This window comes from Lethenteron reissneri, chromosome 61, assembly GCF_015708825.2.
Source record: "Lethenteron reissneri isolate LAM-NWPU_2019-01 chromosome 61, ASM1570882v1, whole genome shotgun sequence".
NCBI lineage: Eukaryota > Metazoa > Chordata > Hyperoartia > Petromyzontiformes > Petromyzontidae > Lethenteron > Lethenteron reissneri.
In genome coordinates, this window is record NC_083839.1 from 6097699 (window position 1) to 6114678 (window position 16980).

The 16980-nt window shown below is 50.5% G+C and overlaps 1 protein-coding gene across 1 annotated transcript in view; it reads right to left on the reverse strand.

Annotated features, from left to right (window-relative positions):
* Positions 1 to 2173: 2173 nt before the first annotated feature.
* Positions 2174 to 16980, reverse strand: part of LOC133358358 (protein LMBR1L-like) — a 50270-nt gene continuing 35463 nt past the window's right edge. The window contains exons 13-17 of the mRNA XM_061576655.1: positions 15952 to 16025; positions 14825 to 14915; positions 13403 to 13469; positions 11183 to 11344; positions 2174 to 10097 (exon numbers count right to left, since the gene is read on the reverse strand). Of these exons, the coding sequence (XP_061432639.1) occupies positions 10018 to 10097; positions 11183 to 11344; positions 13403 to 13469; positions 14825 to 14915; positions 15952 to 16025 (474 nt within the window). The 3' untranslated portion in view covers positions 2174 to 10017. The remainder of the gene's footprint in view (positions 10098 to 11182; positions 11345 to 13402; positions 13470 to 14824; positions 14916 to 15951; positions 16026 to 16980) is intronic.

Sequence of the window (16980 nt, forward strand, 5' to 3'; positions counted from 1 at the left end):
TAACGAGCAAATCACCTGGGGACAGTGAGATGTCTTTAATTGATGATACCAGGTGAGCGGAGTTAAGAAAAGAAGAGGCGGTCTTGCCAGTGAATGGCTGCATGGTCTCAGGCAACTATCGGGCAGTTTGTAGGCGGGTGAGCCAGTGGTGGAGACCTTCTTTGTGGATTGTTGGTAAGCCATATAATCTGGGTGGTCTAGCAGCAGAAGGTTTTAAGGAAAACCGTTTGGTCTGTTCAATCAATGAAGCTGAATCAGTGATGATACTGTTCGTTTTTGTAACGAGGCTGTTGGTGGGATCTCTTTAAAATTTTGGGTAGCTACCATCATTAAGTAGGTCCTCAATTTTGTTATTGTACACGGTTTTGTCCATGACCGTGGCATTGCCCTTGTCGGCTGTGAGGATGACGATATCATCCCTCTTTTTAAATTGAGATAACTCAAAACGCTCATCCTTACTGATGTTACTGACTGGTATCTTAGCGCTTTTGAGGGTTGCAGTGATTTCAGATCTTGTCACGTCTGCAGCGATGTGTCCCAAACCCTTAAGAGCTACATCGACCTGGGCAATACTGTCATCCATTGGTATGTGTATAACTATGGTTATCCATTGCCGTCTGGGTTATTTATTTTAATCAACGTACATTATGCATGCACATCATGAAAGCTCATTGTTGTTGTACTTCCTGTCGATTGTATACACTAAAATAACCGTACCAACGGTAATCCCAAATTGAAGTATTGCTTAAATGCATTGTGTGCTGTACTAGTAACGAATTGGCATGTTCTGTTTACGTGACAAACCTTATTAATTGGCTTTCGGGTGGTGGTGGCAGGTTCAACGACACATTTATATATTTACGCGATCTAACCCAAAACATCTTTATTCTGGATGACATTGGTCACGAAAGCCTACGTGTTAAACTGGGATCGAGTGTTCCCCCTGCGCACGCGTGGGTTTCCTCTAACACTTTACAAAACACATCAATTGGCTGATAACGCCTTCCATATGTAAAGGACCGCAGAGCTTTGGAAAATTGGCACCAGCTCGCCACGGAGTTGCAGCCTCACCCGTGATTCGTTCTCTCGCCTCTTGAGTAGTTCTCTCCCTTCGAGGGCGAGTGGATACTGTGACTGCGGCGTGTTACAAGTGGCAATGATAATTATTATTAGTGAGTATTGTTGACAATAATTACAGTGTAACAATTTTTTTTGTTCCTGGGTAGTGTTCTTTCCTAATTGCTTATGCCTCAAAAGTACAGAAAATGGCTATTATTCCCCACAAACTTTGCTTTTATGACCAGAACAGTGATATTTAGAAATTTACCTATATTCCAGAACATTCCAGATACATTCAGTGCCGAGTAAACTTGAACATTTAGAACTCTCCAGTAATGTAAATAGTAGTATAAATACAGGGGCCTTAAGCCCACCAGTTCAGTTTAGTTCCAGCTGCCTAAGTAGATACATATCTGCATTTTTATGACATGTATCAATAGGCTACAAGCATCCGGCAGACGTATTTTGCGATGTCTGTGGTCAATGTATCAAGACAAGAGCGAAAAAGTACTCTGTGGAAGCATCTGCGAAGATGTGTGAGGCCTACAAGGCATATTTCGGCATGCCTGTCAGGGATCAAGACAAACCCTGGGCACTTCATTTCACCTGCGATCAATGCAAAAAACATTCTGGAAGGTAAGATGGACAATTGTTGCTCGGAATTTTATGTTATAAAATTAGTAAAAAAAAAAAAGATTTGTACAAGTTTTTAATTTTAATTTTTTTACAATTTTCAATGTTATTGGAAAAATATATAAATGAGAAATGTTGCGATAATCTCTGACACATTAGTCATGGGTGAAATAAATGAATTTGGCGAGAACCCACCGATCACTCAAGCAACTGCTACTTCTGCATGGACTGGCAAGAATGCTCCTGATATCACGTATCCGGACCTTCCTTCATCCATCACACCATTAGCTCCGCTCACAGCGGTCCCCATCTGTTTTTAATGTACTTCTATGCTCCCACAACTAGCATGATGAAGTATGGTCAAAAAGCCCCCCTGCCCCCATGATCCACAACATTGCGTGTGTGGGTCGCGGCGCGGGGGGGGGGCTATTTAACCATCAGGCAGTGGACCTACAGAGGGCTGTGTGCAGGTGCACGCGTGCGGAGAATCAACACAAGCGGCCTTGTAAAATGAATCATAAAACTGTAATAACAACAGATGCACCAACAGTATTTACACGGCAACAAGAGCACACGAAGCAAGGTCACAGTGTTTACACAACGATCGCAAACGGACAGCACACGTGAACAAAAATCATAATTCACGGTTATTTTTAATTGTGATAAATTCGCACGGGGAAAAGACAACCAACAACAACAACCAAACAACAACAAATCCATCGTGTTCGACAGCCCTGCCAAGCATGCGGTGACCAAGGTTTAAGGTGGTGCTTGGCCAATGAGAATCGATGTTCAACGTGAGATGCCGGTGCTGGAGGCGGGCCAACTCTGCACCTCATAATGGTCGAGAGGATTGGTCGACACCACCTGGGGTGGCAATCGCTACCAAGGGGCCGTCCATAAATGACGTCACGCACCTGGGGGGGGGGGGGTCAGACATTTGTGACGATGTGTGACGAGGGGGGGGGTGGGTGAGAAATGTGGCGTCACATCAAAATGCGCAACTTTAAATAAATAAACATGTTCTACTTAATTAAATAGACTTTTTAATGTTTTCTCCTACAACATCAGAGTGCAGCGGCACATTAAATACGCACTACAATGACAATAGTTTAAAGCGATTTGAAGCATGTTTTTTTGGGGGGGGGGCAGCTTTGTGACGTCATATCTGAGGGGGGGTCTGACTTTTTGTGACGCCGTGTGACGAAGGGAGGGGGGGGGTTCAAAAATCGTCCAAAATCGCGTGACGTCATTTATGGACGGCCCCCAATGTCTACCATGGGCAACATTCAACATGGGCAGTGTGCACCAGGCACAGGGCACAGTTCCTATTAAGTCCAGTCTGTGCTCATTTCATGTCACATTGGGTGTGATCCCCAAACAGATATTCTTTCGATAAAAGAAAACCACGGTAGGTTCTTTTAGCAACAATTGCCTCACCGAGAGCTTCGGAGGCGACCTTGCTATCGCGCAGAGTTGCGATGTGCAGCTGAAATGCGTCGACAGAATCGTTATTAGCATCCGTCTCCCCTGGCGGTGCCCATGAGTCTTTGTTGGACCAATGTTTCTCGAGGACCGCCAACTTAAACCGCCCCGGCAGAGCTGCTCCGGGGGGTGTTGACGGCTGGACAGGGCACCAATGCCCCGGTTGAACGTGCGCGGTGCCCCGGTCCACTCTTGGTGGCAACTTCTTGCAGTGATTTTCACAGCCAAAGTAAACGAGATGAGATGGTCGGAGAGAGACGGAGACGGTGTGACGATTCTATCTTCACTCCTGCAAAAGCTCAACACGTTCATCCGTCACTAACACCGCCACGATGTCTCTACTACGCTACGATAGAAGGCCCATCGCCCGAAACGTCGCCTGTTACGTTATTGTCCCTCTTTTGGGGGGGGGGGGGTTCGTTTCTTGTGCTTGTGCAGCGCCGCTGGCAGCGCGGCAGTGCTGTCACGAACCGATTTGTGCTCTCACTTCAACAGGTGAGGTCGGCGAACGCCACCACTACCACGACCCCAGGGATTTCCCGCGCAGGTGTGAGAGCCGATTCACAAGTGGACGAGTTTCGTCCCAGCTCTCCTGGAGAGCGCCGGCGGACGTGACGGCAACTCCCCTGTTGGTCGTACGGTATCTAACCCTGTGAGCACTCCCGTGTAATGTCCAGTGCCGTGGTAGTGCTGGTGGTGGCGGTGGTGACGGTGATCGATGCTGGTACTCTATTGGACTTTGTTACGCAAGTATGATATAGGTCACCGGCTGATCGCTGAAACCAGCTGTGAGCCAGCACAGTGCACTCGGCGGCTTCCAGCTTTCATCGTAGGGGTTCACTTCCCGGTTTCACCGGCTACTCTTGCCACACGGCACGGTGTCTCACCGCAAAGCACGGCCTGGCTTCGATGACCGACTCGCGCCTCCTGTCGGGTGCAAGGTTTGCGTGATCTTCCCCTGTTCTGCCAGGGATTCTTCCGTGCAGGTTTCCTCCCAAAGCTAAAAATACATGCAACGTCACTGGCGCTGGCCAAACAACAATTTGGTACGACCCTCGTGAAAAATAAATCCTGGCAACTCGGCGTAGCTTTGCTGGGTACACAAGTAAATATTATTGACGTTAATGATGGGTTCTGTTGAATTTACAAAAAGTTCTTCCGATTTTTATTCATTTTGGTTTTTGGGAGCAGGAAAAAGTTAAACAAGCACACTCAACAAACAGACATGAAGGTCAAGAACCAGTGTTTCAGCCGACGGGCTGTCACCGGACCGCACCACGGCCGTGTCCAAAGTGGAACGCGAAGTCCCTGGCGCTGCCGACACAAGCGCAGCCACGAGTGGCATGTGCACTACACGCACGAGACCGCGTCGTTCACGCAACGACGCGTTATTGCTGATCGAGCTTACACAATAAAGGCCTTCGCCGCGACGGGAAAGGGGGCAGAAGGGGGGTAGGGGTAGCAGAGGTTCCGCGTCATCGCGCGTACGTGCGTGTGTACGCGCACACACAGAGCGGGCAGAGCAACCGCGGTCCTGAAGCTGGCTCCACTCACCGGGGCGATTGGGTTGTGCAACCAAGTTCGCTCTCGATTCGAAATCGCCGTGCAACTTAACATCTGGAGAAACGGCTCATCGCAGTGCGCAAATGTGTCACGTGATCAATCTCTGCCGAGCAGATCGTTGCTCTAAAGTGGAGTCAGCCTTTACTGCTCGCAACCGGTTAAGCAGCTGCTCGCAACACGTTGCAACTTTGGTTGCGTACAACCGAATAGCTCGGGCGTGGACCCTGGCTTAACACTCACCAACAGCTCAGGCCATCCACCGCCTCCGCTATCCAAACATCGACAACGTCACGCCGCGCCTCGGCAGACGGCAACCAAACACCGAGTGGGGTTGTCGCGGTGGAACTCTACAGCGCCGTCTGGTCGCCCAGCACGAGGAACGAAACGTCGGACGTCATGCGAAACAACGCGCGGAGAAACCCCGCGGAGAGAACTCGTGAACGCACCATTCCGCCCCGATGGGACGCTGTCAACGCTACCGCCCGCAAGCCCGGCGCTGCAGTCGTCACACCCTTATCAGGTGCGCAACTCACCCTCAGGTCTTGTGCGCGAATGGCGGCTTTCGGAAACCAGGGGCGGGGAACCTTCTCCTTACTCTGGTTCAAACAGAACGTTCACACAACTTTTTGCGGCAACCACACACGTACACACGGATCGGTTACAGCGGCAGCGTACATTTGTAAACACAGTGTTGTCACGTCGAAAGCATTTCCCACCAGTACCCGATTAGGGCTACCAAGATGAAGCTAGCATGGGTTACTATCTTTAAACTCTATATAAATGCAGGTTAGAAAGTTTACCCGGGGGCACAACACAAAATCCTCTGAATCAATTGCATCTCAACCAACGACCAGCAGGCACGAAGGAGGCACAGGGAGAGACTCACTTGCACGGAATTAGATCGAAAATATTGTACACTCCCCCAATGGTACTCGGTCGGTGGCGCTAAGATGCTTGCAGTGACGGGTAAATATCGTCCGCGGAGCCGGTAGGCCTGGTGCTACCGGGACACGTGTGAAATGAAGTCACGCCGACGATGGCTTCCCCCTCACCTCTGCTTTCGAGGTTTTGACTTAATAGTTCAAACCGGTCCGATGGGGGCTGCGGCGTTATGACCCGGCTGTGGCCAGACACGAACCCACAAAGCTGGCGCTGCGAGGTGACGGGCAGTGCCGCCGTCAGAACCCCAAGGCGCAAATCAATGGGGCCGAACACCAGAACAGAAAGATCGCGTAACAACAACAAAAGCAACTAGAAATACAACACCAGGGTAACGTTAAAATGCCTAGTTTATGCTCAGCTTGTGCCACTCGCACGGTGGCGAGATGTTGACTACCTCACCTGGTATGAAGGAGGTCGTGGGTTCGATCCTGACCACCACGCCTGCATATTTGGAGTTTGCATGTTCTCCCTGTGGGAGCGTGGATTTTTATTCGGGTTCTCCAGTTTTTCTGTCAACATTTAGAATCGACGTACATTTAGAGTATTTGGGTGCGATACATTTCCACGTGATAAGCCACTTCGTTGAGCTATCATTGTGGCCAGGCCGCTACTGATAAACAACTACGTAGCCCAGTGGGCTTTACCTGGTAAAACAAACTTAGTTTAGTTTTTAGTTTAGATTATATTTTAATTACAACCTCAACGGTTTTTGAGTTGATTTCCTGGTCAGATTTCGACTTTGTCCATCATCCCCGCCGGGTCGATAGAATTAGTCCCGGTTCTGTGAGAAATTAATTTTGGTCAACTGATGCACAAAGTGGTTTTTCCATATTGTCTCAGATATGTATTTGATATATATCAAGGTTCCTAAACAACAGCAGTAGCCAGCATGTTGAAGTATGATTAAGCAGCCTCCATGACTGATATGGTTCGGTTTTCAAGGACAATCATCATCGTCACTTAAAGCCCAAGATGCCATCACCAGTGGACCACCGCTCACTCCCAGTAGTGGGAGGGCCTGAAGGATGGGGGGGCTGAGCACCCCCCCCCCCCCCACCACCTACTAAAGGCTCAGCCACCTTCTTCCTGTTGTTATTATTTGTTTATTAAGCTCATTTACTCAGGGAAGTCTTGCCAAGTCTCAAGGGTCCCACCAAGTTGTCGCTGCGGGTGCGGGGGAGGGGGTGCCGATGCTGCTGCTGCTGTGTGTGCAATCCCACTCGAGATATTTGCGAATAATTCTTCAGCATAAACCGGAGAACCTGGAGGAGTCCCAAGCGGAACAGGGGGGAGAGAGAACCTACAAACTCCACGCAGAAGGGTGTCCGTGTTGAGAACTGAACCTAGGCCCCTGCTGTGATGCACTCATGTTACTATTGTGCTATGGCACACTGCCACCCATATAAAATTTGTTATGGTTTGAAGCATGTTATTGATTTGTAATTTCCCCCTAATTTTACCCTGCTTGTGCTATCGGCGTCACGTAATGAGATGAATCATCTATTTTGATCACTCGCTGAGCGGCGCGATCCTTCGTGTTGCACAACGGGCCCACAGAAGTGGATATGATGGAACTACCTCTGACATCGCTTCTGCAAGCGACACTCGCGGTAGAGGGCAGCACCTCCCCACTCGCTCTGCCACGTGAGAACATTTATTCAAAGTTTGTTTAATACTGGCCCCGTCATGCCCCCCATTATGAGTTTCCTTCCCCATCGCACTTTAAACGAGGTCACGCTACAAATCGTGCACACTTTCAGAAGCCAACGAATACTCCGCCTGCCTCTTGCCATGGAGGACGCTGGTGACACAACGAGGAGCCTCGCGAGCATTTGAAGAATCCCGAGCATCAAAGATTTCCAATAATAAAATTCCACAGTTCAGGTAAACATGAAATAAAACAGCCCTTCATTAAACAAATACGAAGGGCAATCACTCGTTCGTTTTAAATAATTCTTCGAAATGGACCACCGCCGCCGCATGGGGCACGTTGCGTGCTCGCGAATCATCCGTCGGCACGAACCACTTCTTAAAAGCGCCGAGTGAAGCAGACAGCATGGGGAAGCAAGGGGCGGGGTGGGAGGGTGGCTTACGGCGGGGCCTGCGGGGTCGGGGTGGGGACCAAGCAGGGAGCCGCCGACTGCTACAGCAAAGACGCATTTCTGAACTTAAACACAAAAAAATTTAAACTGGCCGGTTCTTACGAACGCTGACAAACTAAACCACGGTGTTGCGCGGCAGACACACCGCTCACAAATGCCGGCTGGACGATCGCCAGTGTGGGGGGAAGCTTCCTCGGGGTCCCCCCGTGTGCCCATCGCAGTGTCCAACTGCCGGTTTCCCTCACTCTATGCGGTAACAAATAAGGGAGCGCTAAGCGAAACCGCACGAGGGGACAGCTGCCTGTCGATTAGCGTGTACAGTACACACACACAATGGTGCTCCAGGTGCAACCGCATTGCCGCACGCAGAGTGAATTCACACCGCATAGCAGAGCAAATTTTTGGTAGAAATAGGTCAGCCGCACACAGCGAGGAGGGAAACCTGTGCTCGCAGTGGTGCGTCCTTCGATTGACGTGGGTGGATATACACCGCGTCCGGGGTGTCCTATGGTTTCCTTTTATGGGGGAGGGAGGGGGGCTGGGGGCGTGCATAAAATTGCGAGCGAGTTGGAACTGTTGAATAAAAATCGCCAATGTTTGTAAAACGGCACGGCCCGTGATCGGGTGTTGAGAGCTGAATTGTGCATTCCTCAATTGGCTTTCTTTTAAATGTTCAATATTGCTTTTTGCATATATTTAGATCATATATTTCACAGCAAAAAAAAACAATATAAGTCCACAAAAGCTGCGGCGCACGCGCTGAATTCGGAGCACGTGTGAACGTTGGGAACGCGGGTACTGTATACGATACGCAGGAAACGTGGTGACTGTATACGGTACGCAGGAAACGCAGTGACTGTATACGGTACGCAGGAAACGTGGTGACTGTATATGCAAGCCCGGCATCAGTCAGGTGCGCTCAACCGGCATCGCGGCACCTGCCGGGTGCTGTGAGCACACACCGCTTTACTCCGCTCATGTGCCGAGACTACGAATGAATAAACGAATGCATGACCGAATGAGTGCGTGGATGGATTCACGTAGAGACGTCACCGCGTTAAGAAAATCCTCCGTGCCGGCGCAGTGGCAGACCTCTGCACCCGCAACGTGAAGGTCAGGGCCTGGTCACGAGGTCAAAATCCTGGTGAGTGGTCCACCGATTGTCGTCCCTTTGCGGTTGACAATGCGGGGGTTGTTTTTTCCTGTGGAAAGGCTGGACGCTGTTCACACCTCAAGCCTACCCGCCGTGGGAACGTGGTATTTATTGCACTGGCTCAGGGCTGCTGACGGAGATGAGTACATGGGCCATGACTCGTGCGAGCCGGTGGCGCTCGCGGTTCCTAAAGGCCAACGAAGGGATTTTATTTTGCCCGATTTTGAAATTCCTTGACAGAGAGTCAATGAAACAGGAATGTATTTGTTCCACGCCGGGCAAAGGCGCGTGCGCGTCTGTCCACACCGCCGCTTCACGAACTGGATTCGTCGGATTATAAAAGTCAACAACTTGTTTGATCGCGTTTCAATTCCAGTTTAACGGGCGCACGTTTCTTGTGCGAACGCTTGAAAGGAAACGTAAAAAAAAAACACACCAAGGACGGCGACAATTTTTCACACAAAAGGACGCTCATCTTTCTGAGCGCGACTAATTTCTGAGACTCACGCTAGCGTAAAGGCAAAGACGTGTAAACATTTCTTTTCTGAAGTTACGAGTCAAGCTTTTTAAGTCTGAAAACTGCAACTACATAGACGATGAAAACCCTCTCCAGAACGTGCGACACAACGCACGCCACGCACACACGTGTAACAGGTACGCTTGATACGCACACGTGACATACACGCAGCACACACGCAGGACACGCATGCAGCACGCACGTATGACACGCATGCAACGTGCATGTGTGCCACGCGTGACGCAGCCCCAGAAGTTGACGCAGCTGCCGCTCCGCTAAAAACCACGGCACTTGGCGAATTTTACCTTGCCGAGTTTTCAGAGCGGCATCACCTTCGGGAAAATCGAGGCAGTCGGCCGCGGCGTCACCAACGCTCTTATACCGTCCGCGAAGAAAAGTGCCGCCGGGCCGATTCGTTCCCATCCCGGGCGCTTGCGGCACGACCGCGACGGCGCACTTTGCTCGCCTCTCGCGCTCCGCTACAGGGCAGGCGAGGTAACGATAGGGGCGCCCGGGGGGGCAGCTGCCCCGTGAGTGGTTCCGAGTTCACCGCGGTTCCGAGTTCACAGTTGCTTGCTGTGCCCGTTGGTGGAATGCCTCTGGCCTGACCCGTCTGAGGCCGTGATGGGCAGCCTGTCCAGACCTGGAAGGCAAAAGACGAAAACATGGACAAAGATCCCCCGCGAGTTGTCGACGCAAACTTTCTGGGCAAAAGTGCCTTCATCCAGCAGTGGATGAAGGGTTCCACGATGCACGTACGTAGCTAATCACCGCCACGGTGTGCATTACCGCTGGTCAACTCGCGGTCCCCTTGTGATAATTAGCCGAATTTGCTCGGTACATCGTGTTGGGGGAGTGATTTCCCCCACTTTTTACTTACACGAATAATGTAATTTGCTGCCTATATTGTGGGGTGACGCGATGACGTGCGACAGAAAGATTCCGACTGTGTTGAAGAGGAAGACCCGTATGACGCTATTAATTCGACCCATATGGAGATGAAGTGCGAGGGGAAAGAAAACAAACAAAACACAAAAATCACTTCTAAAGAAATTAGTTTTTTATCTAGATGATTTAAAAATGCATAGCTCCAGTGACTTCCTAATATCGGAAGAACATTCCAAACGGCCGCAAAAGCGTGTCTGAATGAGCGCGATGCAACCGGGCGGAGGCCGAGAGTCAGGCGTAGTTAGAGGCGGTCTCACAGCGGTGGACCAGGATGTGACAGGCTGTGGTATGGACGTGGAGATGATAACTCAAGACAGCAGTGAGTGGTGAGAGAGAGGACTGGGAAGGGAGAGCCGACATGAGTGGGGAGAATGTCAGAGAGAGTAAGAGGAGGAAAGAAAAACACGGGGAAGACAAGAGAAGGAGGGAGACACCAGGAGCAGCAGCGATGTGAAGGACTTTGGAGAAGACTTGGAGACAGCGGACCAGGAGAAGAATGAGAGGAGCAGGAAGGCAGACTCAATGTGTGTGAAGAAGTTAGCCACTTGGTTTTTTTATTAAGATTTTGAGTCAACTGGCCAGGATTGGGCAAAGCTAAGCGCCCACTTTTCACCCAGGTGACTGCACAGCAGCACAGACGACGTGGTTGTAACCTGACATTACAACTACACAATAAGATCATGAAGAATTACAGTTTAAGATACAAACAACATGTATACTATGAGAAAAAAAATATTCAAATAACATTTAATAATTGTTTTAAATATAAATATCCGTTACCCAGTGCCTTGAAGAGCTCCTGGCGCACGGCGGCCGTGAACTTGGTGACAAGGCAGAGCGTCGTGAGCCCGGCGAACAAGAGGTTGTAGAGCAGTACTATGTAGAAGTTCCCCAGCCAATTGAAGCGACCGTAATCTCCGAGCAGGTCAAAGTTGGTGATTCCTGCACAAACAGGAGAGAGAGAAACAAAAAAACGTGCTCCCTCGCACGTTCCCGCGACAGTGGTGGACGCGGCCGTGCCCGCAATGCCGGCGGCGTCGGAACGCCACCGGAAATGCGCATGGCACCGAAACACCGGAATGCCAGAACACCGGAACCCTGGAGGTGTCATTAATACGAGTGCCACTTTGTGCAGAAGTCAACAGTGAGTTGTCCTATGGAAGTGTTGGCCACCCGCCTCAGAAACGTGGAATTTCCACCAATGGCTCTGCAGGGCTGTAAACGGGAGATGGGCACTGCCTTGAATGCTCATTTGAGTAGGAAGTCACTTGAATGTGTTTTTAACAAACTGTAACATGGGATGAATTTGGTTTTCAAGGAAACAATGTCATTTTTCTGTTAATACAGTTGTATCTATATAGACAAATATCTGCTGTGTAGCCTGTAACAGACTGTTGGGACAAGCGCTGTTAGCGAGTAGCACCTATGAAGGGCGGCACAACACACGAGGGGGTGGGTGGCCAGCACCACGCCTGGCCGGCTTTGCCTCCCGAGTGGCGATGTTTGCACCCCGGTACTCATTTGAGTCAATCTCGGGGAGGGCCCGAGACCGATTCAGATAATCCGTCGCTGGTATTGGTGGCTGTGAGCGGGAATCGAACTCGAGACGCCGGGATCGTAGCGCAGCACGCTAACCACTACACTACCGCTCCCCATGTATCCGTCTATATATCGACGACAATTGCCATTCGCCACTAAGTGATGGTGACGTCATCACGGCACTTGTGCCAGGCTATTTTTACTTTAAGGCCTCGTGAAGTGTCGAACACCCGCTGGCAGGAGGTCACAGGACAGACCTAGGTGCCATGGGTTGACTAATTGAGATGATTGGCCGATGCACCACCTGTGCACCCTACTGTGCCAACTTGCTGTATTTAAGCCGCCCGGTGCTCCGCTCATTGTTGTGTCTGTGTCCTTGACACCAGGACCTACGATGGAGCTGATCTGTCCACTGACCATCGACTTGTCATCTGTAAGATGCGCCTGTCATTCTTCCACTCCGGTGGTGGGTGTACACCCAGGACCCCATTCAAACCCATAGTGGCATGGTCTCAGCTAGCTGATGAAAGTTACAAGCGAGAATTTCATCACAGCTTGCGGCTGGGGTTGGCATCGTCCCCCACTCCTCCTGATGTCGAGGGGAAATGGGCGAGGTTTAGGACTGTGGCTCATGCAGCTGCAATGACTGCTTTGGGTACACGGTCGAGACCTCCCCAGAGACCCTGGCTGACGGAGGAGGTGTTCAGACTGGCTGAGACAAAGCGACAGGCCCACTCTCATCGTCGACAACATCCCACGTCAGACAATGAGGAGGCCTACCGCAGCCTTCGCTCGGAGGTTCGGAGAGCCATGAGGCGCTGCAAGGATGGGTGGTGGTCACGGGTTGCTGAGGAGATGGAGTCCGCCTCAATGGCTTGCGATCACAAATCGCTCTTTAACTCCATCAAAAAGTAACCTGCAGTACCACACCTATTACCATCATTAGGAGAAAGAACGGTGATCCAATCTCTGACCCCCAGGAACAAGTTCGCAGATTTGCTGAGCATTTCTGTGAGGTCCTGGGGGAGGGGAAATCCCTCAGCCTGGAAAACATCATGGAACAAAGTGGGGATGACCCTGCTGAAGCTGCGGTGCTGCAAATATTGGAAGAGGAAATCACCCCTTGTGAGTGGCTGGCTGAGGTGCCATCTGTTGAGGAAGTACTGAAGGCGATCCAGAGTCTGAGATCAGGAGAGACACTGGGCAGAAATGAGCGAAATGCTGAGGGAGGGTGGGGTTTGTGCACAGACTGTCCTACATGACATCATAATAACAGTCTGGACCAAGTGGCACCTGGGTCTGCCCCGTGACCTCCTGCCAGCGGGCGTTCGACACTTCACGTGGCCTCAACATCCACATAGCCTGGCACAAGCGTCGTGGTGATGTCACCGCCACTTAGTGGCGAATGGCGGTTGTTGTATACGGCTCCCATCGGTCGACCAGCGGCCCGCGGTTACTCACCCAGTGTGCGGGACAGCACGGGCAGTGCGGAGCTGAGAATGAGCAGAGAAACGCAGTTCCCGATAATCTGTGGACGCCAACAGCACCGGTGGGGGTGTTATACAAGCGGTGTGTGGACACACATGGCCTCACGTCAACCGTGCAGGGCGGCAGCAGGCACAGCAGGAGCAGCAGTAGGAGCAGCAGTAGGAGCAGCAGTAGGAGCAGTAGTAGCAGCAGCAGTAGCAGCATGAGCAGCATACACAGCAGGCGCAGCAGGAGCAGCAGTAGTAGCAGCAGCAGTAGTAGCAGCAGTAGCAGCAGGAGAAGCAGGAGCAGCAGGAAAAGCAGGAGCAGCAGGAGCAGCAGGATCAGCAATAGCAGCGGGAACAGCATACGCAGCATGAGCAGCATACACAGCATACACAGCATACACAGCAGGAGCAGCATACACAGCATGAGCAGCATACACAGCATACACAGCATACACAGCAGGAGCAGCAGGATCAGCATACACAGCATGAGCAGCATACACAGCATACACAGCATACACAGCAGGAGCAGCATACACAGCATGAGCAGCATACACAGCATACACAGCAGGAGCAGCATACACAGCATGAGCAGCATACACAGCATACACAGCATACACAGCAGGAGCAGCAGGATCAGCATACACAGCATGAGCAGCATACACAGCATACACAGCATACACAGCAGGAGCAGCATACACAGCATGAGCAGCATACACAGCATACACAGCATACATAGCAGGAGCAGCATACACAGCATGAGCAGCATACACAGCATGAGCAGCATACACAGCAGGAGCAGCATACACAGCATACACAGCATGAGCAGCATACACAGCATACACAACATACACAGCATACACAGCAGGAGCAGCATACACAGCATGAGCAGCATACACAGCATACACAGCATACACAGCAGGAGCAGCAGGATCAGCATACACAGCATGAGCAGCATACACAGCAGGAGCAGCAGTAGCAGCAGTAGCAGCAGTTGCAGCAGGAGCAGCAGTAGCAACATGAGCAGCAGTAGCAGCAGGCGCTGCTTTTCGCGGTAACATTGTGGAGGGTTATCTGATGGGGAATGGGGCCCCAGAAGCTGTTTTACGGCCTGCTCGCTGCTCCGGATTTGTTTTTCCAATTCTGACTTGGTGGGTTGGTGAGCAAGTGGGTGGGTGAATGGACGGGTGAGTTCGCGAGTGGATGGATGAGTTCGTGAGTGGGTGAATGGGTGGGCGCGTGGGTCGGTGGGTATATCTGCAATTCTAGCAACTCTCAAGACGGAGAAACGAAGCACCAAAATTACTTAGAAAAAAAGCTCTCATCATCGCCCTTCATCGGCCATACAAAAACTGAGAGGATTACAATTGACGTGGACAACGATGGACGCAGGGTGGAGGGGAAGGAAGACCTTGGTCATGGGAGTGTCCTGGCTCTTGGGAGTGAGCGGCATGAACGTGGGCAGGCTGTAGAATCCCAGCACCGAGCTTAGCATCAGGTAGCTGTAGGGGCGGTCAAGGAGCAACAGGGCACCGCGATCCCAAACACCTTGACAGCACAAGACTGGGGCGGTACCTGGTAGGCGCACGCACCAATAGTGGTCAGCTCCTGCCAATGGAATGTGGAATTTCCACAACTGGCTCCAGGTTGCCAATGAAGAAGGCCTACCCACTCTAAGTTAAGCCGATCTGTTGAAGTTCAACAGCATAACTGCAATTCCATCGCACTTCTGTGTCTTCACAGCAGGAGAACGGAATTCTAGTTATGCGAACTTGATTGACATCTTACAATTCTCCTCATTAAATTGTAAACACGTTCCTAGCGGGGTCGCGGGGTCGCGGGGTCGCGTGCGTGCACGACTTTTGCCATGAACACTTTGCACCAGGGTCCTTCTATAAAGATACTACTGGGGGAGGGGCGGAGTGGTGGCACAGTGGTTAGCGTACTGCGCTACGACACCGGCGGCCCGATTTCGTTCCCCAGCCGCCTGCTAACATCAGTGGCGAGCGACACCGCGGACCGGTCCTGCACTTCCGTCTTCTTCACTGTACCGCGCCAACCAGCGCGATGCAGTATGGTCAAAACAACCCCCACCACTGAACACTACGGGGAGGCCTTCATCCAGCAATGGAGTCCGAGTGATTTTTTGCTAATAATGAGCACTGAGGCAGTGACCATTTGTTTACAGTCCTGAGCCAGTGGTGAAGATTCCACATTCATATGGCAGGGGGAAAGTCCATCCATTGCACAACTACTTCTGATCTCCCCACAAAGTGGTACTCTTTTTTTTGGCCGTGGATAGATGTTGGGCTCAGTCAACCCATAACCAGGAATTGAACTCGCCACATTCCGATCGCGAGCCGTTCGCTCTACCGCTCAGCAGGCAGGCCTGATTTTGTACAATATACAGATCCAACATCACCCATCTGCTGGTGTTGTTGTTGACGACGTTGTTGAGCATGGCATGGTACTTGGTAAGGGGTGGCAGTGACAGTGGCAGAGCAGCCCTGTGGTGGCGGTTTTGCTGGGCAAGGATACAAGATGAGGACGACCTCAATAGCGGCTCCGACAGATCCAAGGGCTGACAGCGACGCCTTGCCCAGGCCACGCTCCTGCAAGAGACAACTTGCTGTGAGATCGGCGCCACGCGAGGGTGTTTGGGCGGCATAGGGAAACGTGACGCTACAACGCTTATCGTTATCGTTGTCATCATTATCGTCGTTATCATCGTTGTCATCGTTCTGGTCGTTATCGTTATCATTGTCATTATCATTATTATCGTTATCATCATTATCATCATTGTTACAGTTGTTGTCATTGTCGTCGTTATCGTAATCATCATCATCGTTGTTATCTTTATCGTGGTAATCGTCATTGTTGTCTTCGTTATCATTGTCATTGTTATCGTTTTGATTTAAAGGTTTCGTGACTGCAGGGATTCATATTCTTGGTTCTTTTGGTAAAGTCACGTAGAAGGGAAATAATAAAATAATAAAAATATAAAACAATAAAAATTCTCACGACGTTTCGACTGCAACACAACGCAGTGAGAATTTTTTTATTTTTTTTTATTTTTATTGTTTCCATTCTACGTGACTTTACCGCAAGAACCAACAATATTGTTATCGTTGTTGTCATTATCATTGGTATCGTTTTAATCCTGGAGAAAACCTCACGGAATTTTCCAAACTTGTTTAGAGCAGGGTCCTGCCAAGTTTTCGCAGGAGGGAAGCAATGGTTTGCAGTGTGTAATCCCAATAGTCTTCTGCAGTGTCATTTTTCAGCATTTCGGAGTTGTGGCCAATGGTCCAGTTTATTTAATTATTTTATTTATCCTCCACGGGAGGCAACTGAAGAACCCGGAGGAAACCCATAGAGAACCGGGGGAGAGCGAACGTTAAACTCCACGCATAGAACAGCGCCCAAGACGGGAATCGAACCCAGGCCGTTCTTGTTCAGTGGCTCCAGCGTCACCACTTTGCACAAAATTTAATTAGAATTGTTTGGATTTTCATTGTTTTACGTTGATCCGCATTATGCGTTCATAGTTTTACATGCTATGAAGAA